General features: G+C 46.9%; 1 protein-coding gene across 1 annotated transcript in view; it reads right to left on the minus strand.

The window, feature by feature from the left end:
* Positions 1–24,085, minus strand: part of LOC127578015 (mucin-2-like) — a 148,510-nt gene that overhangs the window by 40,310 nt on the left and 84,115 nt on the right. The window contains exons 29-57 of the mRNA XM_052029721.1: positions 20,908–22,506; positions 20,035–20,163; positions 19,585–19,734; positions 19,162–19,311; positions 18,752–18,888; positions 18,531–18,595; positions 17,914–18,407; positions 17,464–17,613; positions 16,216–16,923; positions 15,916–16,071; positions 15,364–15,492; positions 13,666–14,373; positions 12,814–12,942; positions 12,313–12,513; positions 11,954–12,090; positions 11,733–11,797; positions 11,131–11,609; positions 10,256–10,392; positions 9,433–10,099; positions 8,581–9,273; positions 7,693–8,415; positions 6,443–7,152; positions 5,620–6,286; positions 4,807–5,460; positions 4,345–4,767; positions 3,478–4,185; positions 3,041–3,177; positions 2,653–2,884; positions 106–2,487 (exon numbers count right to left, since the gene is read on the minus strand). Of these exons, the coding sequence (XP_051885681.1) occupies positions 106–2,487; positions 2,653–2,884; positions 3,041–3,177; positions 3,478–4,185; positions 4,345–4,767; positions 4,807–5,460; positions 5,620–6,286; positions 6,443–7,152; positions 7,693–8,415; positions 8,581–9,273; positions 9,433–10,099; positions 10,256–10,392; positions 11,131–11,609; positions 11,733–11,797; positions 11,954–12,090; positions 12,313–12,513; positions 12,814–12,942; positions 13,666–14,373; positions 15,364–15,492; positions 15,916–16,071; positions 16,216–16,923; positions 17,464–17,613; positions 17,914–18,407; positions 18,531–18,595; positions 18,752–18,888; positions 19,162–19,311; positions 19,585–19,734; positions 20,035–20,163; positions 20,908–22,506 (13,719 nt within the window). The remainder of the gene's footprint in view (positions 1–105; positions 2,488–2,652; positions 2,885–3,040; positions 3,178–3,477; positions 4,186–4,344; positions 4,768–4,806; positions 5,461–5,619; positions 6,287–6,442; positions 7,153–7,692; positions 8,416–8,580; positions 9,274–9,432; positions 10,100–10,255; positions 10,393–11,130; positions 11,610–11,732; positions 11,798–11,953; positions 12,091–12,312; positions 12,514–12,813; positions 12,943–13,665; positions 14,374–15,363; positions 15,493–15,915; positions 16,072–16,215; positions 16,924–17,463; positions 17,614–17,913; positions 18,408–18,530; positions 18,596–18,751; positions 18,889–19,161; positions 19,312–19,584; positions 19,735–20,034; positions 20,164–20,907; positions 22,507–24,085) is intronic.

Genomic DNA, 24,085 nt, shown 5'->3' on the forward strand with positions numbered 1-24,085 from the left:
GTGTCTTTGCAAAGCATGCACAAACAGATATGATGGAAATGTTTAAAGAAGAACTAATGTTCCCATGAAATACATTATCTCATGAACTAAGAGTGAGTAATTTACCTTGGGGATACACGGTTCCATTCACAACACAGAAGCATTCTGTGATGGAAGATGAATGACTTGTGGATGGAGAGACGGTAGAATGCCGAGTGGGACCAGTGGATGAGGAAGAAGAGGTTGAGAAAATCTTGGTCGTAGTTGCAGACAGGGCAGTTGTTGAACCAGGAGAGGAGAGCCGAACGGTGACAGCAGTGGTCGTGCTCCATGTGGTGGGTGACGTGGCAGACAGAGTGACGGTGACTCTGCTGGAAGTTGGAGACGCCGTGGCTGATTCTGTGACGTGGCTGTGCGTGGTGGCAGCTGTACTACTTGGAGATGCAGAGGATGCAGTCCCGTTCGGTGCAGGTGAAGATGATAGGCTGGACAGAGATGGCGGAATTGTGGTGGTTGAAGCTGAGGGTGAAATTGTACTCGTTGATCCTAGAGAACCTTGTGTACTGCCAATAGAAGCAGGGGGCACTGATGTTTCAGTTGTTACTGTTGCTTCAGTTGTGCGGATTGTAGTCAACACTGGTTCAGTGCCAGCTGTAGATGTCCTCCTGGATACAGTGCTTGTAGCACTGACTGGTGTTGTGGCTCTGGATGGAGTTGATGGTGCGGGGGAGGATACCAAGCTTGCTGTTCGAGGTGTCGATACCACTGGTGTGTATGTAACTATACTAGACTTGGAGGATGGTGTTGTTGCAGTTTCTGTTATTTCAGTTGTGCATATTGTCGTCTCTTCAGTTGTGGAAAGAGGTGGTGTTCCTGTGATGGGAGTTGTTGAGGTTGTGGGTGATGCTGTAGGTGTAGAGGCTCCGGTTGAACTGGTTGTGGAAACAGTTGTCTTTGCACTTGTTGTTTCTGTCTGTGTACCAGTTGTTGTTGGGGTGGTTACCACACGTGTTGGTGTTGTTAGACTGGTTGTTGTAGATGTAGAGCTGGTGAAATGTGTCGTTCTGGTTTCGCTTGTTCTGCCTGTTGATGAAGGGGGAGTGTGCACTATTGTGCTTTCAGTTGGTGTTGGTGCTGTGGTTGTGGACACTGTAGTTGCTGATTGAGATGGTGTACTTGTGGATACCACTGGTGTGCTTGTTAGTGTAGTAGTCTTGGAGGATGGTGTTGTTGTAGATTCTGTTATTTCAGTTGTGCAGGTTGTCGTCTCTTCAGTTGTGGAAAGAGGTGGTGTTCCTGTATTGGGAGTTGTTGAGGTTGTGGGTGATGCTGTAGGTGTAGAGGCTCCAATTGTACTGGTTGTTGAAACAGTTGTCTTTGGACTTGTTTCTGTCTGTGTACCAGTTGGTGTTGGGGTGGTTTCTACACGTGTCGGTGTTGTTGGACTGGTTTTTGTAGTTGCAGAGCTGGTGAAATGTGTAGTTTTTGTTTCACTTGTTGTGCCTGTTGATGAAGGGGGAGTGTGCAGTGTTGTGCTTTCACTTGGTGTTGGTGCTGTGGATGTGGACACTGTAGTTGCTGATTGAGATGGTGTACTTGTGGATACCACTGGTGTGCTTGTCAGTGTAGTAGGCTTGGAGGATGGAGTTGTTGTAGTTTCTGTTATTTCAGTTGTGCATGTTGTCGTCTCTTCAGTTGTGGAAAGAGGTGGTGTTCCTGTGATGGGAGTTGTTGAGGTTGTGGGTGATGCTGTAGTTGTAGAGGCTCCGGTTGAACTGGTTGTGGAAACAGTTGTCTTTGGACTTGTTGTTTGTGTACCAGTTGGTCTTGGGGTGGTTTCTACACGTGTTGGTGTTGTTGGACTGGTTGTTGGACTGGTTGTTGTAGTTGTAGAGATGGTGACATGTGTAGTTATTGTTTCACTTGTTGTGCCTGTTGATGAAGGGGGATTGTGCAGTGTTGTGCTTTCACTTGGTGTTGGTGCTGTGGATGTGGACACTGTAGTTGCTGATTGAGATGGTGTACTTCTGGATACCACTGGTGTGCTTGTTAGTGTAGTAGTCTTGGAGGATGGTGTTGTTGTAGTTTCTGTTATTTCAGTTGTGCAGGTTGTCGTCTCTTCAGTTGTGGAAAGAGGTGGTGTTCCTGTGATGGGAGTTGTTGAGGTTGTGGGTGATGCTGTAGGTGTAGAGGCTCTGGTTGTACTGGTTGTAGAAACAGTTGTCTTTGGACTTGTTTCTGTCTGTGTACCAGTTGTTGTTGGGGTGGTTACCACACGTGTTGGTGTTGTTGGACTGGTTGTTGTAGATGTAGAGCTGGTGAAATGTGGCGTTCCGGTTTCGCTTGTTGTGCCTGTTGATGAAGGGCGAGTGTGCAGTGTTGTGCTTTCACTTGGTGTTGGTGCTGTGGATGTGGACACTGTAGTTGCTGATTGAGATGGTGAACTTGTGGATACCACTGGTGTGCTTGTTAGTGTAGTAGTCTTGGAGGATGGTGTTGTTGTAGTTTCTGTTATTTCAGTTGTGCATGTTGTCGTCTCTTCAGCTGTGGAAAGAGGTGGTGTTCCTGTGACGGGAGTTGTTGAGGTTGTGGGTGATGCTGTAGTTGTAGAGGCTCCGGTTGAACTGGTTGTGGAAACAGTTGTCTTTTCACTTGTTGTTTCTGTCTGTGTACCAGTTGGTCTTGAGGTGGTTTCTACACGTGTTGGTGTTGTTGGACTGGTTGTTGTAGTTGTAGAGATGGTGACATGTGTAGTTATTGTTTCACTTGTTATGCCTGTTGATGAAGGGGGAGTGTGCAGTGTTGTGCTTTCACTTGGTGTTGGTGCTGTGGTTGTGGACACTGTAGTTGCTGATTGAGATGGTGTACTTGTGGATACCATTGGTGTGCTTGTTAGTGTTGTAGTCTTGGAGGATGGTGTTGTTGTAGTTTCTGTTATTTCAGTTGTGCATGTTGTTGTCTCTTCAGTTGTGGAAAGAGGTGGTGTTCCTGTGATGGGAGTTGTTGAGGTTGTGGGTGATGCTGTAGTTGTAGAGGCTCCGGTTGTACTGGTTGTGGAAACAGTTGTCTTTGGACTTGTTGTTTCTGTCTGTGTACCAGTTGGTGTTGGGGTGGTTTCTACACGTGTCGGTGTTGTTGGACTGGTTTTTGCAGTTGTAGAGCTGGTGAAATGTGTCGTTCTGGTTTCGCTTGTTGTGCCTGTTGTTGAAGGGGGAGTGTGAAGTGTTGTGCTTTCACTTGGTGTTGGTGCTGTGGTTGTGGATACTGTCGTTGCTGATTGAGATGGTGTAGTTGTGGATACCACTGGTGTGCTTCTAACTGTAGTAGTCTTGGAGGATGGAGTTGTTGTAGTTTCTGTTATTTCAGTTGTGCATGTTGTCGTCTCTTCAGCTGTGGAAAGAGGTGGTGTTCCTGTGATGGGAGTTGTTGAGGTTGTGGGTGATGCTGTAGTTGTAGAGGCTCCGGTTGAACTGGTTGTGGAAACAGTTGTCTTTGGACTTGTTGTTTGTGTACCAGTTGGTCTTGGGGTGGTTTCTACACGTGTTGGTGTTGTTGGACTGGTTGTTGGACTGGTTGTTGTAGTTGTAGAGATGGTGACATGTGTAGTTATTGTTTCACTTGTTGTGCCTGTTGATGAAGGGGGAGTGTGAAGTGTTGTGCTTTCACTTGGTGTTGGTGCTGTGGATGTGGACACTGTAGTTGCTGATTGAGATGGTGTACTTGTGGATACCACTGGTGTGCTTGTTAGTGTAGTAGTCTTGGAGGATGGTGTTGTTGTAGTTTCTGTTATTTCAGTTGTGCAGGTTGTCGTCTCTTCAGTTGTGGAAAGAGGTGGTGTTCCTGTGATGGGAGTTGTTGAGGTTGTGGGTGATGCTGTAGGTGTAGAGGCTCTGGTTGTACTGGTTGTAGAAACAGTTGTCTTTGGACTTGTTGTTTCTGTCTGTGTACCAGTTGTTGTTGGGGTGGTTACCACACGTGTTGGTGTTGTTGGACTGGTTGTTGTAGATGTAGAGCTGGTGAAATGTGTCGTTCCGGTTTCGCTTGTTGTGCCTGTTGATGAAGGGGGAGTGTGCAGTGTTGTGCTTTCACTTGGTGTTGGTGCTGTGGATGTGGACACTGTAGTTGCTGATTGAGATGGTGTACTTCTGGATACCACTGGTGTGCTTGTCAGTGTAGTAGGCTTGGAGACTGGAGTTGTTGTAGTTTCTGTTATTTCAGTTGTGCATGTTGTCGTCTCTTCAGCTGTGGAAAGTGGTGGTGTTCCTGTGATGGGAGTTGTTGAGGTTGTGGGTGATGCTGTAGTTGTAGAGGCTCGGGTTGAACTGGTTGTGGAAACAGTTGTCTTTGGACTTGTTGTTTGTGTACCAGTTGGTCCGGGGGTGGTTTCTACACGTGTTGGTGTTGTTGGACTGGTAGTTGGACTGGTTGTTGTAGTTGTAGAGATGGTGACATGTGTAGTTATTGTTTCACTTGTTGTGCCTGTTGATGAAGGGGGAGTGTGCAGTGTTGTGCTTTCACTTGGTGTTGGTGCTGTGGATGTGGACACTGTAGTTGCTGATTGAGATGGTGTAGTTGTGGATACCACTGGTGTGCTTGTTAGTGTAGTAGTCTTGGAGGATGGTGTTGTTGTAGTTTCTGTTATTTCAGTTGTGCATGTTGTCGTCTCTTCAGCTGTGGAAAGAGGTGGTGTTCCTGTGATGGGAGTTGTTGAGGTTGTGGGTGATGCTGTAGTTGTAGAGGCTCCGGTTGAACTGGTTGTGGAAACAGTTGTCTTTGGACTTGTTGTTTCTGTCTGTGTACCAGTTGGTCTTGAGGTGGTTTCTACACGTGTTGGTGTTGTTGGACTGGTTGTTGTAGTTGTAGAGATGGTGACATGTGTAGTTATTGTTCCACTTGTTGTGCCTGTTGATGAAGGGGGAGTGTGCAGTGTTGTGCTTTCACTTGGTGTTGGTGCTGTGGTTGTGGATACTGTCGTTGCTGATTGAGATGGTGTAGTTGTGGATACCACTGGTGTGCTTCTAACTGTAGTAGTCTTGGAGGATGGTGTTGTTGTAGTTTCTGTTATTTCAGTTGTGCATGTTGTCGTCTCTTCAGCTGTGGAAAGAGGTGGTGTTCCTTTGATGGGAGTTGTTGAGGTTGTGGGTGATGCTGTAGGTGTAGAGGCTGCGGTTGTACTGGTTGTGGAAACAGTTGTCTTTGGACTTGTTGTTTCTGTCTGTGTACGAGTTGGTGTTGGGGTGGTTTCTACACGTGTCGGTGTTGTTGGACCGGTTTTTGCAGTTGTAGAGCTGGTGAAATGTGTCGTTCCGGTTTCGCTTGTTGTGCCTGTTGATGAAGGGGGAGTGTGCAGTGTTGTGCTTTCACTTGGTGTTGGTGCTGTGGATGTGGACACTGTAGTTGCTGATTGAGATGGTGTACTTCTGGATACCACTGGTGTGCTTGTCAGTGTAGTAGGCTTGGAGACTGGAGTTGTTGTAGTTTCTGTTATTTCAGTTGTGCATGTTGTCGTCTCTTCAGCTGTGGAAAGAGGTGGTGTTCCTGTGATGGGAGTTGTTGAGGTTGTGGGTGATGCTGTAGTTGTAGAGGCTCGGGTTGAACTGGTTGTGGAAACAGTTGTCTTTGGACTTGTTGTTTGTGTACCAGTTGGTCCGGGGGTGGTTTCTACACGTGTTGGTGTTGTTGGACTGGTTGTTGGACTGGTTGTTGTAGTTGTAGAGATGGTGACATGTGTAGTTATTGTTTCACTTGTTGTGCCTGTTGATGAAGGGGGAGTGTGAAGTGTTGTGCTTTCACTTGGTGTTGGTGCTGTGGATGTGGACACTGTAGTTGCTGATTGAGATGGTGTACTTCTGGATACCACTGGTGTGCTTGTTAGTGTAGTAGTCTTGGAGGATGGTGTTGTTGTAGTTTCTGTTATTTCAGTTGTGCAGGTTGTCGTCTCTTCAGTTGTGGAAAGAGGTGGTGTTCCTGTGATGGGAGTTGTTGAGGTTGTGGGTGATGCTGTAGGTGTAGAGGCTCTGGTTGTACTGGTTGTAGAAACAGTTGTCTTTGGACTTGTTGTTTCTGTCTGTGTACCAGTTGTTGTTGGGGTGGTTACCACACGTGTTGGTGTTGTTGGACTGGTTGTTGTAGATGTAGAGCTGGTGAAATGTGTCGTTCCGGTTTCGCTTGTTGTGCCTTTTGATGAAGGGGGAGTGTGCAGTGTTGTGCTTTCACTTGGTGTTGGTGCTGTGGATGTGGACACTGTAGTTGCTGATTGAGATGGTGTACTTGTGGATCCCACTGGTGTGCTTGTTAGTGTAGTAGTCTTTGAGGATGGAGTTGTTGTAGTTTCTGTTATTTCAGTTGTGCATGTTGTCGTCTCTTCAGCTGTGGAAAGAGGTGGTGTTCCTGTGATGGGAGTTGTTGAGGTTGTGGGTGATGCTGTAGTTGTAGAGGCTCCGGTTGAACTGGTTGTGGAAACAGTTGTCTTTGGACTTGTTGTTTCTGTCTGTGTACCAGTTGGTCTTGAGGTGGTTTCTACACGTGTTGGTGTTGTTGGACTGGTTGTTGTAGTTGTAGAGATGGTGACATGTGTAGTTATTGTTTCACTTGTTGTGCCTGTTGATGAAGGGGGAGTGTGCAGTGTTGTGCTTTCACTTGGTGTTGGTGCTGTGGATGTGGACACTGTAGTTGCTGATTGAGATGGTGTACTTCTGGATACCACTGGTGTGCTTGTCAGTGTAGTAGGCTTGGAGACTGGAGTTGTTGTAGTTTCTGTTATTTCAGTTGTGCATGTTGTCGTCTCTTCAGCTGTGGATATTGGTGGTGTTCCTGTGATGGGAGTTGTTGAGGTTGTGGGTGATGCTGTAGTTGTAGAGGCTCCGGTTGAACTGGTTGTAGAAACAGTTGTCTTTGGACTTGTTGTTTGTGTACCAGTTGGTCCGGGGGTGGTTTCTACACGTGTTGGTGTTGTTGGACTGGTTGTTGTAGATGTAGAGCTGGTGAAATGTGTCGTTCCGGTTTCGCTTGTTGTGCCTGTTGATGAAGGGGGAGTGTGCAGTGTTGTGCTTTCACTTGGTGTTGGTGCTGTGGATGTGGACACTGTAGTTGCTGATTGAGATGGTGTACTTGTGGATCCCACTGGTGTGCTTGTTAGTGTAGTAGTCTTGGAGGATGGTGTTGTTGTAGTTTCTGTTATTTCAGTTGTGCATGTTGTCGTCTCTTCAGCTGTGGAAAGAGGTGGTGTTCCTGTGATGGGAGTTGTTGAGGTTGTGGGTGATGCTGTAGTTGTAGAGGCTCCGGTTGAACTGGTTGTGGAAACAGTTGTCTTTGGACTTGTTGTTTCTGTCTGTGTACCAGTTGGTCTTGAGGTGGTTTCTACACGTGTTGGTGTTGTTGGACTGGTTGTTGTAGTTGTAGAGATGGTGACATGTGTAGTTATTGTTCCACTTGTTGTGCCTGTTGATGAAGGGGGAGTGTGCAGTGTTGTGCTTTCACTTGGTGTTGGTGCTGTGGTTGTGGATACTGTCGTTGCTGATTGAGATGGTGTAGTTGTGGATACCACTGGTGTGCTTCTAACTGTAGTAGTCTTGGAGGATGGTGTTGTTGTAGTTTCTGTTATTTCAGTTGTGCATGTTGTCGTCTCTTCAGCTGTGGAAAGAGGTGGTGTTCCTTTGATGGGAGTTGTTGAGGTTGTGGGTGATGCTGTAGGTGTAGAGGCTGCGGTTGTACTGGTTGTGGAAACAGTTGTCTTTGGACTTGTTGTTTCTGTCTGTGTACGAGTTGGTGTTGGGGTGGTTTCTACACGTGTCGGTGTTGTTGGACCGGTTTTTGCAGTTGTAGAGCTGGTGAAATGTGTCGTTCCGGTTTCGCTTGTTGTGCCTGTTGATGAAGGGGGAGTGTGCAGTGTTGTGCTTTCACTTGGTGTTGGTGCTGTGGATGTGGACACTGTAGTTGCTGATTGAGATGGTGTACTTCTGGATACCACTGGTGTGCTTGTCAGTGTAGTAGGCTTGGAGACTGGAGTTGTTGTAGTTTCTGTTATTTCAGTTGTGCATGTTGTCGTCTCTTCAGCTGTGGATATTGGTGGTGTTCCTGTGATGGGAGTTGTTGAGGTTGTGGGTGATGCTGTAGTTGTAGAGGCTCCGGTTGAACTGGTTGTAGAAACAGTTGTCTTTGGACTTGTTGTTTGTGTACCAGTTGGTCCGGGGGTGGTTTCTACACGTGTTGGTGTTGTTGGACTGGTTGTTGTAGATGTAGAGCTGGTGAAATGTGTCGTTCCGGTTTCGCTTGTTGTGCCTGTTGATGAAGGGGGAGTGTGCAGTGTTGTGCTTTCACTTGGTGTTGGTGCTGTGGATGTGGACACTGTAGTTGCTGATTGAGATGGTGTACTTGTGGATCCCACTGGTGTGCTTGTTAGTGTAGTAGTCTTGGAGGATGGTGTTGTTGTAGTTTCTGTTATTTCAGTTGTGCATGTTGTCGTCTCTTCAGCTGTGGAAAGAGGTGGTGTTCCTGTGATGGGAGTTGTTGAGGTTGTGGGTGATGCTGTAGTTGTAGAGGCTCCGGTTGAACTGGTTGTGGAAACAGTTGTCTTTGGACTTGTTGTTTCTGTCTGTGTACCAGTTGGTCTTGAGGTGGTTTCTACACGTGTTGGTGTTGTTGGACTGGTTGTTGGACTGGTTGTTGTAGTTGTAGAGATGGTGACATGTGTAGTTATTGTTTCACTTGTTGTGCCTGTTGATGAAGGGGGAGTGTGAAGTGTTGTGCTTTCACTTGGTGTTGGTGCTGTGGATGTGGACACTGTAGTTGCTGATTGAGATGGTGTACTTCTGGATACCACTGGTGTGCTTGTTAGTGTAGTAGTCTTGGAGGATGGTGTTGTTGTAGTTTCTGTTATTTCAGTTGTGCAGGTTGTCGTCTCTTCAGTTGTGGAAAGAGGTGGTGTTCCTGTGATGGGAGTTGTTGAGGTTGTGGGTGATGCTGTAGGTGTAGAGGCTCTGGTTGTACTGGTTGTAGAAACAGTTGTCTTTGGACTTGTTGTTTCTGTCTGTGTACCAGTTGTTGTTGGGGTGGTTACCACACGTGTTGGTGTTGTTGGACTGGTTGTTGTAGATGTAGAGCTGGTGAAATGTGTCGTTCCGGTTTCGCTTGTTGTGCCTGTTGATGAAGGGGGAGTGTGAAGTGTTGTGCTTTCACTTGGTGTTGGTGCTGTGGATGTGGACACTGTAGTTGCTGATTGAGATGGTGTACTTCTGGATACCACTGGTGTGCTTGTCAGTGTAGTAGGCTTGGAGACTGGAGTTGTTGTAGTTTCTGTTATTTCAGTTGTGCATGTTGTCGTCTCTTCAGCTGTGGAAAGTGGTGGTGTTCCTGTGATGGGAGTTGTTGAGGTTGTGGGTGATGCTGTAGTTGTAGAGGCTCGGGTTGAACTGGTTGTGGAAACAGTTGTCTTTGGACTTGTTGTTTGTGTACCAGTTGGTCCGGGGGTGGTTTCTACACGTGTTGGTGTTGTTGGACTGGTTGTTGGACTGGTTGTTGTAGTTGTAGAGATGGTGACATGTGTAGTTATTGTTTCGCTTGTTGTGCCTGTTGATGAAGGGGGAGTGTGCAGTGTTGTGCTTTCACTTGGTGTTGGTGCTGTGGATGTGGACACTGTAGTTGCTGATTGAGATGGTGTACTTCTGGATACCACTGGTGTGCTTGTTAGTGTAGTAGTCTTGGAGGATGGTGTTGTTGTAGTTTCTGTTATTTCAGTTGTGCAGGTTGTCGTCTCTTCAGTTGTGGAAAGAGGTGGTGTTCCTGTGATGGGAGTTGTTGAGGTTGTGGGTGATGCTGTAGGTGTAGAGGCTCTGGTTGTACTGGTTGTAGAAACAGTTGTCTTTGGACTTGTTGTTTCTGTCTGTGTACCAGTTGTTGTTGGGGTGGTTACCACACGTGTTGGTGTTGTTGGACTGGTTGTTGTAGATGTAGAGCTGGTGAAATGTGTCGTTCCGGTTTCGCTTGTTGTGCCTTTTGATGAAGGGGGAGTGTGCAGTGTTGTGCTTTCACTTGGTGTTGGTGCTGTGGATGTGGACACTGTAGTTGCTGATTGAGATGGTGTACTTGTGGATCCCACTGGTGTGCTTGTTAGTGTAGTAGTCTTGGAGGATGGAGTTGTTGTAGTTTCTGTTATTTCAGTTGTGCATGTTGTCGTCTCTTCAGCTGTGGAAAGAGGTGGTGTTCCTGTGATGGGAGTTGTTGAGGTTGTGGGTGATGCTGTAGTTGTAGAGGCTCCGGTTGAACTGGTTGTGGAAACAGTTGTCTTTGGACTTGTTGTTTCTGTCTGTGTACCAGTTGGTCTTGAGGTGGTTTCTACACGTGTTGGTGTTGTTGGACTGGTTGTTGTAGTTGTAGAGATGGTGACATGTGTAGTTATTGTTCCACTTGTTGTGCCTGTTGATGAAGGGGGAGTGTGCAGTGTTGTGCTTTCACTTGGTGTTGGTGCTGTGGTTGTGGATACTGTCGTTGCTGACTGAGATGGTGTAGTTGTGGATACCACTGGTGTGCTTCTAACTGTAGTAGTCTTGGAGGATGGTGTTGTTGTAGTTTCTGTTATTTCAGTTGTGCATGTTGTCGTCTCTTCAGCTGTGGAAAGAGGTGGTGTTCCTTTGATGGGAGTTGTTGAGGTTGTGGGTGATGCTGTAGGTGTAGAGGCTGCGGTTGTACTGGTTGTGGAAACAGTTGTCTTTGGACTTGTTGTTTCTGTCTGTGTACGAGTTGGTGTTGGGGTGGTTTCTACACGTGTCGGTGTTGTTGGACCGGTTTTTGCAGTTGTAGAGCTGGTGAAATGTGTCGTTCCGGTTTCGCTTGTTGTGCCTGTTGATGAAGGGGGAGTGTGCAGTGTTGTGCTTTCACTTGGTGTTGGTGCTGTGGATGTGGACACTGTAGTTGCTGATTGAGATGGTGTACTTCTGGATACCACTGGTGTGCTTGTCAGTGTAGTAGGCTTGGAGACTGGAGTTGTTGTAGTTTCTGTTATTTCAGTTGTGCATGTTGTCGTCTCTTCAGCTGTGGAAAGAGGTGGTGTTCCTGTGATGGGAGTTGTTGAGGTTGTGGGTGATGCTGTAGTTGTAGAGGCTCGGGTTGAACTGGTTGTGGAAACAGTTGTCTTTGGACTTGTTGTTTGTGTACCAGTTGGTCCGGGGGTGGTTTCTACACGTGTTGGTGTTGTTGGACTGGTTGTTGGACTGGTTGTTGTAGTTGTAGAGATGGTGACATGTGTAGTTATTGTTTCACTTGTTGTGCCTGTTGATGAAGGGGGAGTGTGAAGTGTTGTGCTTTCACTTGGTGTTGGTGCTGTGGATGTGGACACTGTAGTTGCTGATTGAGATGGTGTACTTCTGGATACCACTGGTCTGCTTGTTAGTGTAGTAGTCTTGGAGGATGGTGTTGTTGTAGTTTCTGTTATTTCAGTTGTGCAGGTTGTCGTCTCTTCAGTTGTGGAAAGAGGTGGTGTTCCTGTGATGGGAGTTGTTGAGGTTGTGGGTGATGCTGTAGGTGTAGAGGCTCTGGTTGTACTGGTTGTAGAAACAGTTGTCTTTGGACTTGTTGTTTCTGTCTGTGTACCAGTTGTTGTTGGGGTGGTTACCACACGTGTTGGTGTTGTTGGACTGGTTGTTGTAGATGTAGAGCTGGTGAAATGTGTCGTTCCGGTTTCGCTTGTTGTGCCTGTTGATGAAGGGGGAGTGTGCAGTGTTGTGCTTTCACTTGGTGTTGGTGCTGTGGATGTGGACACTGTAGTTGCTGATTGAGATGGTGTACTTGTGGATACCACTGGTGTGCTTGTTAGTGTAGTAGTCTTGGAGGATGGAGTTGTTGTAGTTTCTGTTATTTCAGTTGTGCATGTTGTCGTCTCTTCAGCTGTGGAAAGAGGTGGTGTTCCTGTGATGGGAGTTGTTGAGGTTGTGGGTGATGCTGTAGTTGTAGAGGCTCCGGTTGAACTGGTTGTGGAAACAGTTGTCTTTGGACTTGTTGTTTCTGTCTGTGTACCAGTTGGTCTTGAGGTGGTTTCTACACGTGTTGGTGTTGTTGGACTGGTTGTTGTAGTTGTAGAGATGGTGACATGTGTAGTTATTGTTCCACTTGTTGTGCCTGTTGATGAAGGGGGAGTGTGCAGTGTTGTGCTTTCACTTGGTGTTGGTGCTGTGGTTGTGGATACTGTCGTTGCTGACTGAGATGGTGTAGTTGTGGATACCACTGGTGTGCTTCTAACTGTAGTAGTCTTGGAGGATGGTGTTGTTGTAGTTTCTGTTATTTCAGTTGTGCATGTTGTCGTCTCTTCAGCTGTGGAAAGAGGTGGTGTTCCTTTGATGGGAGTTGTTGAGGTTGTGGGTGATGCTGTAGGTGTAGAGGCTGCGGTTGTACTGGTTGTGGAAACAGTTGTCTTTGGACTTGTTGTTTCTGTCTGTGTACGAGTTGGTGTTGGGGTGGTTTCTACACGTGTCGGTGTTGTTGGACCGGTTTTTGCAGTTGTAGAGCTGGTGAAATGTGTCGTTCCGGTTTCGCTTGTTGTGCCTGTTGATGAAGGGGGAGTGTGCAGTGTTGTGCTTTCACTTGGTGTTGGTGCTGTGGATGTGGACACTGTAGTTGCTGATTGAGATGGTGTACTTCTGGATACCACTGGTGTGCTTGTCAGTGTAGTAGGCTTGGAGACTGGAGTTGTTGTAGTTTCTGTTATTTCAGTTGTGCATGTTGTCGTCTCTTCAGCTGTGGAAAGTGGTGGTGTTCCTGTGATGGGAGTTGTTGAGGTTGTGGGTGATGCTGTAGTTGTAGAGGCTCGGGTTGAACTGGTTGTGGAAACAGTTGTCTTTGGACTTGTTGTTTGTGTACCAGTTGGTCCGGGGGTGGTTTCTACACGTGTTGGTGTTGTTGGACTGGTTGTTGGACTGGTTGTTGTAGTTGTAGAGATGGTGACATGTGTAGTTATTGTTCCACTTGTTGTGCCTGTTGATGAAGGGGGATTGTGCAGTGTTGTGCTTTCACTTGGTGTTGGTGCTGTGGTTGTGGATACTGTCGTTGCTGATTGAGATGGTGTAGTTGTGGATACCACTGGTGTGCTTCTAACTGTAGTAGTCTTGGAGGATGGTGTTGTTGTAGTTTCTGTTATTTCAGTTGTGCATGTTGTCGTCTCTTCAGCTGTGGAAAGAGGTGGTGTTCCTTTGATGGGAGTTGTTGAGGTTGTGGGTGATGCTGTAGGTGTAGAGGCTGCGGTTGTACTGGTTGTGGAAACAGTTGTCTTTGGACTTGTTGTTTCTGTCTGTGTACGAGTTGGTGTTGGGGTGGTTTCTACACGTGTCGGTGTTGTTGGACCGGTTTTTGCAGTTGTAGAGCTGGTGAAATGTGTCGTTCCGGTTTCGCTTGTTGTGCCTGTTGATGAAGGGGGAGTGTGCAGTGTTGTGCTTTCACTTGGTGTTGGTGCTGTGGATGTGGACACTGTAGTTGCTGATTGAGATGGTGTACTTCTGGATACCACTGGTGTGCTTGTCAGTGTAGTAGGCTTGGAGACTGGAGTTGTTGTAGTTTCTGTTATTTCAGTTGTGCATGTTGTCGTCTCTTCAGCTGTGGAAAGTGGTGGTGTTCCTGTGATGGGAGTTGTTGAGGTTGTGGGTGATGCTGTAGTTGTAGAGGCTCGGGTTGAACTGGTTGTGGAAACAGTTGTCTTTGGACTTGTTGTTTGTGTACCAGTTGGTCCGGGGGTGGTTTCTACACGTGTTGGTGTTGTTGGACTGGTTGTTGGACTGGTTGTTGTAGTTGTAGAGATGGTGACATGTGTAGTTATTGTTTCACTTGTTGTGCCTGTTGATGAAGGGGGAGTGTGAAGTGTTGTGCTTTCACTTGGTGTTGGTGCTGTGGATGTGGACACTGTAGTTGCTGATTGAGATGGTGTACTTCTGGATACCACTGGTGTGCTTGTTAGTGTAGTAGTCTTGGAGGATGGTGTTGTTGTAGTTTCTGTTATTTCAGTTGTGCAGGTTGTCGTCTCTTCAGTTGTGGAAAGAGGTGGTGTTCCTGTGATGGGAGTTGTTGAGGTTGTGGGTGATGCTGTAGGTGTAGAGGCTCTGGTTGTACTGGTTGTAGAAACAGTTGTCTTTGGACTTGTTGTTTCTGTCTGTGTACCAGTTGTTGTTGGGGTGGTTACCACACGTGTTGGTGTTGTTGGACTGGTTGTTGTAGATGTAGAGCTGGTGAAATGTGTCGTTCCGGTTTCGCTTGTTGTGCCTTTTGATGAAGGGGGAGTGTGCAGTGTTGTGCTTTCACTTGGTGTTGGTGCTGTGGATGTGGACACTGTAGTTGCTGATTGAGATGGTGTACTTCTGGATCCCACTGGTGTGCTTGTTAGTGTAGTAGTCTTGGAGGATGGAGTTGTTGTAGTTTCTGTTATTTCAGTTGTGCATGTTGTCGTCTCTTCAGCTGTGGAAAGAGGTGGTGTTCCTGTGATGGGAGTTGTTGAGGTTGTGGGTGATGCTGTAGTTGTAGAGGCTCCGGTTGAACTGGTTGTGGAAACAGTTGTCTTTGGACTTGTTGTTTCTGTCTGTGTACCAGTTGGTCTTGAGGTGGTTTCTACACGTGTTGGTGTTGTTGGACTGGTTGTTGTAGTTGTAGAGATGGTGACATGTGTAGTTATTGTTCCACTTGTTGTGCCTGTTGATGAAGGGGGAGTGTGCAGTGTTGTGCTTTCACTTGGTGTTGGTGCTGTGGTTGTGGATACTGTCGTTGCTGACTGAGATGGTGTAGTTGTGGATACCACTGGTGTGCTTCTAACTGTAGTAGTCTTGGAGGATGGTGTTGTTGTAGTTTCTGTTATTTCAGTTGTGCATGTTGTCGTCTCTTCAGCTGTGGAAAGAGGTGGTGTTCCTTTGATGGGAGTTGTTGAGGTTGTGGGTGATGCTGTAGGTGTAGAGGCTGCGGTTGTACTGGTTGTGGAAACAGTTGTCTTTGGACTTGTTGTTTCTGTCTGTGTACGAGTTGGTGTTGGGGTGGTTTCTACACGTGTCGGTGTTGTTGGACCGGTTTTTGCAGTTGTAGAGCTGGTGAAATGTGTCGTTCCGGTTTCGCTTGTTGTGCCTGTTGATGAAGGGGGAGTGTGCAGTGTTGTGCTTTCACTTGGTGTTGGTGCTGTGGATGTGGACACTGTAGTTGCTGATTGAGATGGTGTACTTCTGGATACCACTGGTGTGCTTGTCAGTGTAGTAGGCTTGGAGACTGGAGTTGTTGTAGTTTCTGTTATTTCAGTTGTGCATGTTGTCGTCTCTTCAGCTGTGGAAAGTGGTGGTGTTCCTGTGATGGGAGTTGTTGAGGTTGTGGGTGATGCTGTAGTTGTAGAGGCTCGGGTTGAACTGGTTGTGGAAACAGTTGTCTTTGGACTTGTTGTTTGTGTACCAGTTGGTCCGGGGGTGGTTTCTACACGTGTTGGTGTTGTTGGACTGGTTGTTGGACTGGTTGTTGTAGTTGTAGAGATGGTGACATGTGTAGTTATTGTTCCACTTGTTGTGCCTGTTGATGAAGGGGGAGTGTGCAGTGTTGTGCTTTCACTTGGTGTTGGTGCTGTGGTTGTGGATACTGTCGTTGCTGATTGAGATGGTGTAGTTGTGGATACCACTGGTGTGCTTCTAACTGTAGTAGTCTTGGAGGATGGTGTTGTTGTAGTTTCTGTTATTTCAGTTGTGCATGTTGTCGTCTCTTCAGCTGTGGAAAGAGGTGGTGTTCCTTTGATGGGAGTTGTTGAGGTTGTGGGTGATGCTGTAGGTGTAGAGGCTGCGGTTGTACTGGTTGTGGAAACAGTTGTCTTTGGACTTGTTGTTTCTGTCTGTGTACGAGTTGGTGTTGGGGTGGTTTCTACACGTGTCGGTGTTGTTGGACCGGTTTTTGCAGTTGTAGAGCTGGTGAAATGTGTCGTTCCGGTTTCGCTTGTTGTGCCTGTTGATGAAGGGGGAGTGTGCAGTGTTGTGCTTTCACTTGGTGTTGGTGCTGTGGATGTGGACACTGTAGTTGCTGATTGAGATGGTGTACTTCTGGATACCACTGGTGTGCTTGTCAGTGTAGTAGGCTTGGAGACTGGAGTTGTTGTAGTTTCTGTTATTTCAGTTGTGCATGTTGTCGTCTCTTCAGCTGTGGAAAGTGGTGGTGTTCCTGTGATGGGAGTTGTTGAGGTTGTGGGTGATGCTGTAGTTGTAGAGGCTCGGGTTGAACTGGTTGTGGAAACAGTTGTCTTTGGACTTGTTGTTTGTGTACCAGTTGGTCCGGGGGTGGTTTCTACACGTGTTGGTGTTGTTGGACTGGTTGTTGGACTGGTTGTTGTAGTTGTAGAGATGGTGACATGTGTAGTTATTGTTTCACTTGTTGTGCCTGTTGATGAAGGGGGAGTGTGAAGTGTTGTGCTTTCACTTGGTGTTGGTGCTGTGGATGTGGACACTGTAGTTGCTGATTGAGATGGTGTACTTCTGGATACCACTGGTGTGCTTGTTAGTGTAGTAGTCTTGGAGGATGGTGTTGTTGTAGTTTCTGTTATTTCAGTTGTGCAGGTTGTCGTCTCTTCAGTTGTGGAAAGAGGTGGTGTTCCTGTGATGGGAGTTGTTGAGGTTGTGGGTGATGCTGTAGGTGTAGAGGCTCTGGTTGTACTGGTTGTAGAAACAGTTGTCTTTGGACTTGTTGTTTCTGTCTGTGTACCAGTTGTTGTTGGGGTGGTTACCACACGTGTTGGTGTTGTTGGACTGGTTGTTGTAGATGTAGAGCTGGTGAAATGTGTCGTTCCGGTTTCGCTTGTTGTGCCTTTTGATGAAGGGGGAGTGTGCAGTGTTGTGCTTTCACTTGGTGTTGGTGCTGTGGATGTGGACACTGTAGTTGCTGATTGAGATGGTGTACTTCTGGATCCCACTGGTGTGCTTGTTAGTGTAGTAGTCTTGGAGGATGGAGTTGTTGTAGTTTCTGTTATTTCAGTTGTGCATGTTGTCGTCTCTTCAGCTGTGGAAAGAGGTGGTGTTCCTGTGATGGGAGTTGTTGAGGTTGTGGGTGATGCTGTAGTTGTAGAGGCTCCGGTTGAACTGGTTGTGGAAACAGTTGTCTTTGGACTTGTTGTTTCTGTCTGTGTACCAGTTGGTCTTGAGGTGGTTTCTACACGTGTTGGTGTTGTTGGACTGGTTGTTGTAGTTGTAGAGATGGTGACATGTGTAGTTATTGTTCCACTTGTTGTGCCTGTTGATGAAGGGGGAGTGTGCAGTGTTGTGCTTTCACTTGGTGTTGGTGCTGTGGTTGTGGATACTGTCGTTGCTGACTGAGATGGTGTAGTTGTGGATACCACTGGTGTGCTTCTAACTGTAGTAGTCTTGGAGGATGGTGTTGTTGTAGTTTCTGTTATTTCAGTTGTGCATGTTGTCGTCTCTTCAGCTGTGGAAAGAGGTGGTGTTCCTTTGATGGGAGTTGTTGAGGTTGTGGGTGATGCTGTAGGTGTAGAGGCTGCGGTTGTACTGGTTGTGGAAACAGTTGTCTTTGGACTTGTTGTTTCTGTCTGTGTACGAGTTGGTGTTGGGGTGGTTTCTACACGTGTCGGTGTTGTTGGACCGGTTTTTGCAGTTGTAGAGCTGGTGAAATGTGTCGTTCCGGTTTCGCTTGTTGTGCCTGTTGATGAAGGGGGAGTGTGCAGTGTTGTGCTTTCACTTGGTGTTGGTGCTGTGGATGTGGACACTGTAGTTGCTGATTGAGATGGTGTACTTCTGGATACCACTGGTGTGCTTGTCAGTGTAGTAGGCTTGGAGACTGGAGTTGTTGTAGTTTCTGTTATTTCAGTTGTGCATGTTGTCGCCTCTTCAGCTGTGGAAAGTGGTGGTGTTCCTGTGATGGGAGTTGTTGAGGTTGTGGGTGATGCTGTAGTTGTAGAGGCTCGGGTTGAACTGGTTGTGGAAACAGTTGTCTTTGGACTTGTTGTTTGTGTACCAGTTGGTCCGGGGGTGGTTTCTACACGTGTTGGTGTTGTTGGACTGGTTGTTGGACTGGTTGTTGTAGTTGTAGAGATGGTGACATGTGTAGTTATTGTTTCACTTGTTGTGCCTGTTGATGAAGGGGGAGTGTGCAGTGTTGTGCTTTCACTTGGTGTTGGTGCTGTGGATGTGGACACTGTAGTTGCTGATTGAGATGGTGTAGTTGTGGATACCACTGGTGTGCTTGTTAGTGTAGTAGTCTTGGAGGATGGTGTTGTTGTAGTTTCTGTTATTTCAGTTGTGCAGGTTGTCGTCTCTTCAGTTGTGGAAAGAGGTGGTGTTCCTGTGATGGGAGTTGTTGAGGTTGTGGGTGATGCTGTAGGTGTAGAGGCTCTGGTTGTACTGGTTGTAGAAACAGTTGTCTTTGGACTTGTTGTTTCTGTCTGTGTACCAGTTGTTGTTGGGGTGGTTACCACACGTGTTGGTGTTGTTGGACTGGTTGTTGTAGATGTAGAGCTGGTGAAATGTGTCGTTCCGGTTTCGCTTGTTGTGCCTTTTGATGAAGGGGGAGTGTGCAGTGTTGTGCTTTCACTTGGTGTTGGTGCTGTGGATGTGGACACTGTAGTTGCTGATTGAGATGGTGTACTTGTGGATCCCACTGGTGTGCTTGTTAGTGTAGTAGTCTTGGAGGATGGAGTTGTTGTAGTTTCTGTTATTTCAGTTGTGCATGTTGTCGTCTCTTCAGCTGTGGAAAGAGGTGGTGTTCCTGTGATGGGAGTTGTTGAGGTTGTGGGTGATGCTGTAGTTGTAGAGGCTCCGGTTGAACTGGTTGTGGAAACAGTTGTCTTTGGACTTGTTGTTTCTGTCTGTGTACCAGTTGGTCTTGAGGTGGTTTCTACACGTGTTGGTGTTGTTGGACTGGTTGTTGTAGTTGTAGAGATGGTGACATGTGTAGTTATTGTTCCACTTGTTGTGCCTGTTGATGAAGGGGGAGTGTGCAGTGTTGTGCTTTCACTTGGTGTTGGTGCTGTGGTTGTGGATACTGTCGTTGCTGATTGAGATGGTGTAGTTGTGGATACCACTGGTGTGCTTCTAACTGTAGTAGTCTTGGAGGATGGTGTTGTTGTAGTTTCTGTTATTTCAGTTGTGCATGTTGTCGTCTCTTCAGCTGTGGAAAGAGGTGGTGTTCCTTTGATGGGAGTTGTTGAGGTTGTGGGTGATGCTGTAGGTGTAGAGGCTGCGGTTGTACTGGTTGTTGAAACAGTTGTCTTTGGACTTGTTGTTTCTGTCTGTGTACGAGTTGGTGTTGGGGTGGTTTCTACACGTGTCGGTGTTGTTGGACCGGTTTTTGCAGTTGTAGAGCTGGTGAAATGTGTCGTTCCGGTTTCGCTTGTTGTGCCTGTTGATGAAGGGGGAGTGTGCAGTGTTGTGCTTTCACTTGGTGTTGGTGCTGTGGATGTGGACACTGTAGTTGCTGATTGAGATGGTGTACTTCTGGATACCACTGGTGTGCTTGTCAGTGTAGTAGGCTTGGAGACTGGAGTTTTTGTAGTTTCTGTTATTTCAGTTGTGCATGTTGTCGTCTCTTCAGCTGTGGAAAGTGGTGGTGTTCCTGTGATGGGAGTTGTTGAGGTTGTGGGTGATGCTGTAGTTGTAGAGGCTCCGGTTGAACTGGTTGTGGAAACAGTTGTCTTTGGACTTGTTGTTTCTGTCTGTGTATCAGTTGGTCTTGGGGTGGTTTCTACACGTGTGGGTGTTGTTGGACTGGTTGTTGTGGTTGTAGAGATGGTGACATGTGTAGTTATTGTTTCACTTGTTGTGCCTGTTGATGAAGGGGGAGTGTGCAGTGTTGTGCTTTCACTTGGTGTTGGTGCTGTGGATGTGGACACTGTAGTTGCTGATTGAGATGGTGTACTTCTGGATACCACTGGTGTGCTTGTCAGTGTAGTAGGCTTGGAGACTGGAGTTGTTGTAGTTTCTGTTATTTCAGTTGTGCATGTTGTCGTCTCTTCAGCTGTGGAAAGTGGTGGTGTTCCTGTGATGGGAGTTGTTGAGGTTGTGGGTGATGCTGTAGTTGTAGAGGCTCCGGTTGAACTGGTTGTAGAAACAGTTGTCTTTGGACTTGTTGTTTGTGTACCAGTTGGTCCGGGGGTGGTTTCTACACGTGTTGGTGTTGTTGGACTGGTTGTTGGACTGGTTGTTGTAGTTGTAGAGATGGTGACATGTGTAGTTATTGTTTCACTTGTTGTGCCTGTTGATGAAGGGGGAGTGTGCAGTGTTGTGCTTTCACTTGGTGTTGGTGCTGTGGATGTGGACACTGTAGTTGCTGATTGAGATGGTGTAGTTGTGGATACCACTGGTGTGCTTGTTAGTGTAGTAGTCTTGGAGGATGGTGTTGTTGTAGTTTCTGTTATTTCAGTTGTGCAGGTTGTCGTCTCTTCAGTTGTGGAAAGAGGTGGTGTTCCTGTGATGGGAGTTGTTGAGGTTGTGGGTGATGCTGTAGGTGTAGAGGCTCTGGTTGTACTGGTTGTAGAAACAGTTGTCTTTGGACTTGTTGTTTCTGTCTGTGTACCAGTTGTTGTTGGGGTGGTTACCACACGTGTTGGTGTTGTTGGACTGGTTGTTGTAGATGTAGAGCTGGTGAAATGTGTCGTTCCGGTTTCGCTTGTTGTGCCTTTTGATGAAGGGGGAGTGTGCAGTGTTGTGCTTTCACTTGGTGTTGGTGCTGTGGATGTGGACACTGTAGTTGCTGATTGAGATGGTGTACTTCTGGATCCCACTGGTGTGCTTGTTAGTGTAGTAGTCTTGGAGGATGGAGTTGTTGTAGTTTCTGTTATTTCAGTTGTGCATGTTGTCGTCTCTTCAGCTGTGGAAAGAGGTGGTGTTCCTGTGATGGGAGTTGTTGAGGTTGTGGGTGATGCTGTAGTTGTAGAGGTTCCGGTTGAACTGGTTGTGGAAACAGTTGTCTTTGGACTTGTTGTTTCTGTCTGTGTACGAGTTGGTGTTGGGGTGGTTTCTACACGTGTCGGTGTTGTTGGACCGGTTTTTGCAGTTGTAGAGCCGGTGAAATGTGTCGTTCTGGTTTCGCTTGTTGTGCCTGTTGATGAAGGGGGAGTGTGAAGTGTTGTGCTTTCACTTGGTGTTGGTGCTGTGGATGTGGACACTGTAGTTGCTGATTGAGATGGTGTACTTGTGGATACCACTGGTGTGCTTGTTAGTGTAGTAGTCTTGGAGGATGGTGTTGTTGTAGTTTCTGTTATTTCAGTTGTGCATGTTGTCGTCTCTTCAGTTGTGGAAAGAGGTGGTGTTCCTGTGATGGGAGTTGTTGAGGTTGTGGGTGATGCTGTAGTTGTAGAGGCTCCGGTTGTACTGGTTGTGGAAACAGTTGTCTTTGGACTTGTTGTTTCTGTCTGTGTACCAGTTGGTGTTGGGGTGGTTTCTACACGTGTCGGTGTTGTTGGACTGGTTTTTGTAGTTGTAGAGATGGTGACATGTGTAGTTATTGTTTGACTTGTTGTGCCTGTTGATGAAGGGGGAGTGTGCAGTGTTGTGCTTTCACTTGGTGTTGGTGCTGTGGATGTGGACACTGTAGTTGCTGATTGAGATGGTGTACTTGTGGATACCACTGGTGTGCTTGTCAGTGTTGTAGTCTTGGAGGATGGTGTTGTTGTAGTTTCTGTTATTTCAGTTGTGCATGTTGTTGTCTCTTCAGTTGTGGAAAGAGGTGGTGTTCCTGTGATGTGACTTGTTGAGGTTGTGGGTGATGCTGTAGGTGTAGAGGCTCCGGTTGTACTGGTTGTAGAAACAGTTGTCTTTGTACTTGTTGTTTCTGTCTGTGTACCCGTTGGAGTTGGGGTGGTTTCTACACGTGTCGGTGTTGTTGGACTGGTTTTTGTCGTTGTAGCGCTGGTGAAATGTGTCGTTCTGGTTTCGCTTGTTGTGCCTGTTGATGAAGGGGGAGTGTGCAGTGTTGTGCTTTCACTTGGTGTTGGTGCTGTGGTTGTGGACACTGTAGTTTCTGATTGAGATGGTGTACTTGTGGATACCACTGGTGTGCTTCTAACTGTAGTAGTCTTGGAGGATGGTGTTGTTGTAGTTTCTGTTATTTCGGTTGTGCATGTTGTCGTCTCTTCAGGTGTGGTACTAGATGGTGTCCCTGAGACGGGAGGTGCTGAGGCTGTGGTTGCTGTGGTAGGTGTCGTTTTTGCTGTTGTGGTTGTGGAAGTGATGAATTGTGATGTCCCTGATGTGGTTGTTGTTGGTTCTGGGGTAGTTGTCAGAGGATGGCATATGTAGTCACAACATTGTACCTGTATTTCGTAATCATAGCATTTTTTGATGTATTCTTGGTCTTCATTTCTGCATGTGAGCCCGTAGGATACATTACATTCCACCTTTTGCTGCAGGTCCTCAAGGTCCACTTCCGGTGCATGTATAGCTCTGCACTCTATCCTGTTCGGAGCTTCGCAGATCGCGTATCCGTGCTCCCTGATTTTATCATACGTTTCGAAATCACCTTCCCCATATCCATGTAAGGGAGTACTCACACTTATCCAGTTGGTCCATTCACACTCTTCCACTATCACACAAGTCGCTGTGGGGAATGACAGATAAGATGAGATTAGTCACATGTGCAACAAAACACACAGTGAAATGTATCTTTTGTGTAGAGTGTTCTGGGGGGCAGCCCGCAAGTGTCGCCACGCTTCCAGCGCCAACATAGCACGTCCACAACTTCCTAACCCATACGTCTTTGGAATGTGGGAGGAAACCGGAGCACTTGGAGAAAACCCAGACAGACACGGGGAGAACGTACAAACTCCTTACAGACAGCGGCGGGAATTGAACCCGGGTCACTGGCTCTGTAATCGCGTTACACTGACCGCTACACTACCGTGCCTGTGCTTTCAGATATCTCCTTTAACATAAAACACTTTATGTTGCAGTTTAAGTTTAGTTTCTCATATTCATTTCAGTACCTATTACATATGAATAGACTGGATACATGCCATATTTTAAATTTAAATAATGATCAACTTTTCTTGCACTCTCTTTTGAAGGGCGGACACTCATGCAGGGTTGAGCCGCTTCCTCACAGCTCCAGAGACCTTGGTTCAATCCTGACCTCTGCTACTGTCTGTGTTGAGTTTTCAAGTGGGATTACTCCAGGTGCTCTGACTTCCTCCCACAGCCCAACCACATGCTGGTTTGTCAGTTAATTGGCCACTCTGTTGCCTTTTGTGTGAGGGGTATAACTGGTGAGGTCCTTGATGGGAAAGGTGGAGAGAACAAATTGGGATTAATGTTGGATTAGTGAGAATGGATTGTTGATAGTCAGTGCGGACGGTGTTTCGGAGGACCTGTTTATGTGCTGCATCTCCGTGTGACTCTAATGTGACTGCAATTCTCCATTCATGAACAAATGATGCTCTTCTTTAATGGTGATTTGACAGCCAGTTTATTGAAACCATCCTATGTGGATGCATCACGGCTTCATACGGCAACTTTTCTGCCCGGGACCACAAGAAACTGCACAGAGTTGTGGACACAGCCTAGCACAGATACCAGCCTCCCCTCCATGGACTCTGTCTTTACCTCTCGCTGCCTTGGTGAAGCAGCCAGCATAATCAAAGACCCCACCCACCCAGGTCATTCTCTCTTCTCTCCTCTCCCATCAGGTGGAAGATACAGGAGCCTGAGGGCACGTACCACCAGGCTTAAGGATAGTTTCTACCCCACAGTAATCAGACTATTGAACAGTTCCCTTATACAATGAGATGGACTGTGACACTTTACTCTGTACTGTTATTGTTCTTACCCTGTACTACCTCAATGCATTCTATACTAACTGAATGTATCCGCACTGTGTAATGAATTGACCTGTACGATCGGTTTGCAAGACAGGTTTTTCACTGTACCTCGGTACAAGTGACAATAATAAATGAATACCAACACCAAAATGCACTGTAGAGGTGCTAAAGTTGGGATATATTCCATCACGAACTTGTTATCCTCTCACTTACTGTGAGCAGATTTGTGCATGTTGGTCCCCAGGAATGTGTCCCTGTCCTTCCCAGGTCAGTCTGGTCTGTGGGCCGAAGGGCCTGTTCTTGTGCTGCACTGTTCTGTGTTCCTTGTGGGCTGTGTGTGCAGTCAGACGCCATCCAGGCTGC

This window comes from Pristis pectinata, chromosome 14 (assembly GCF_009764475.1).
Source record: "Pristis pectinata isolate sPriPec2 chromosome 14, sPriPec2.1.pri, whole genome shotgun sequence".
Classification (NCBI taxonomy): Eukaryota; Metazoa; Chordata; class Chondrichthyes; order Rhinopristiformes; family Pristidae; genus Pristis; species Pristis pectinata.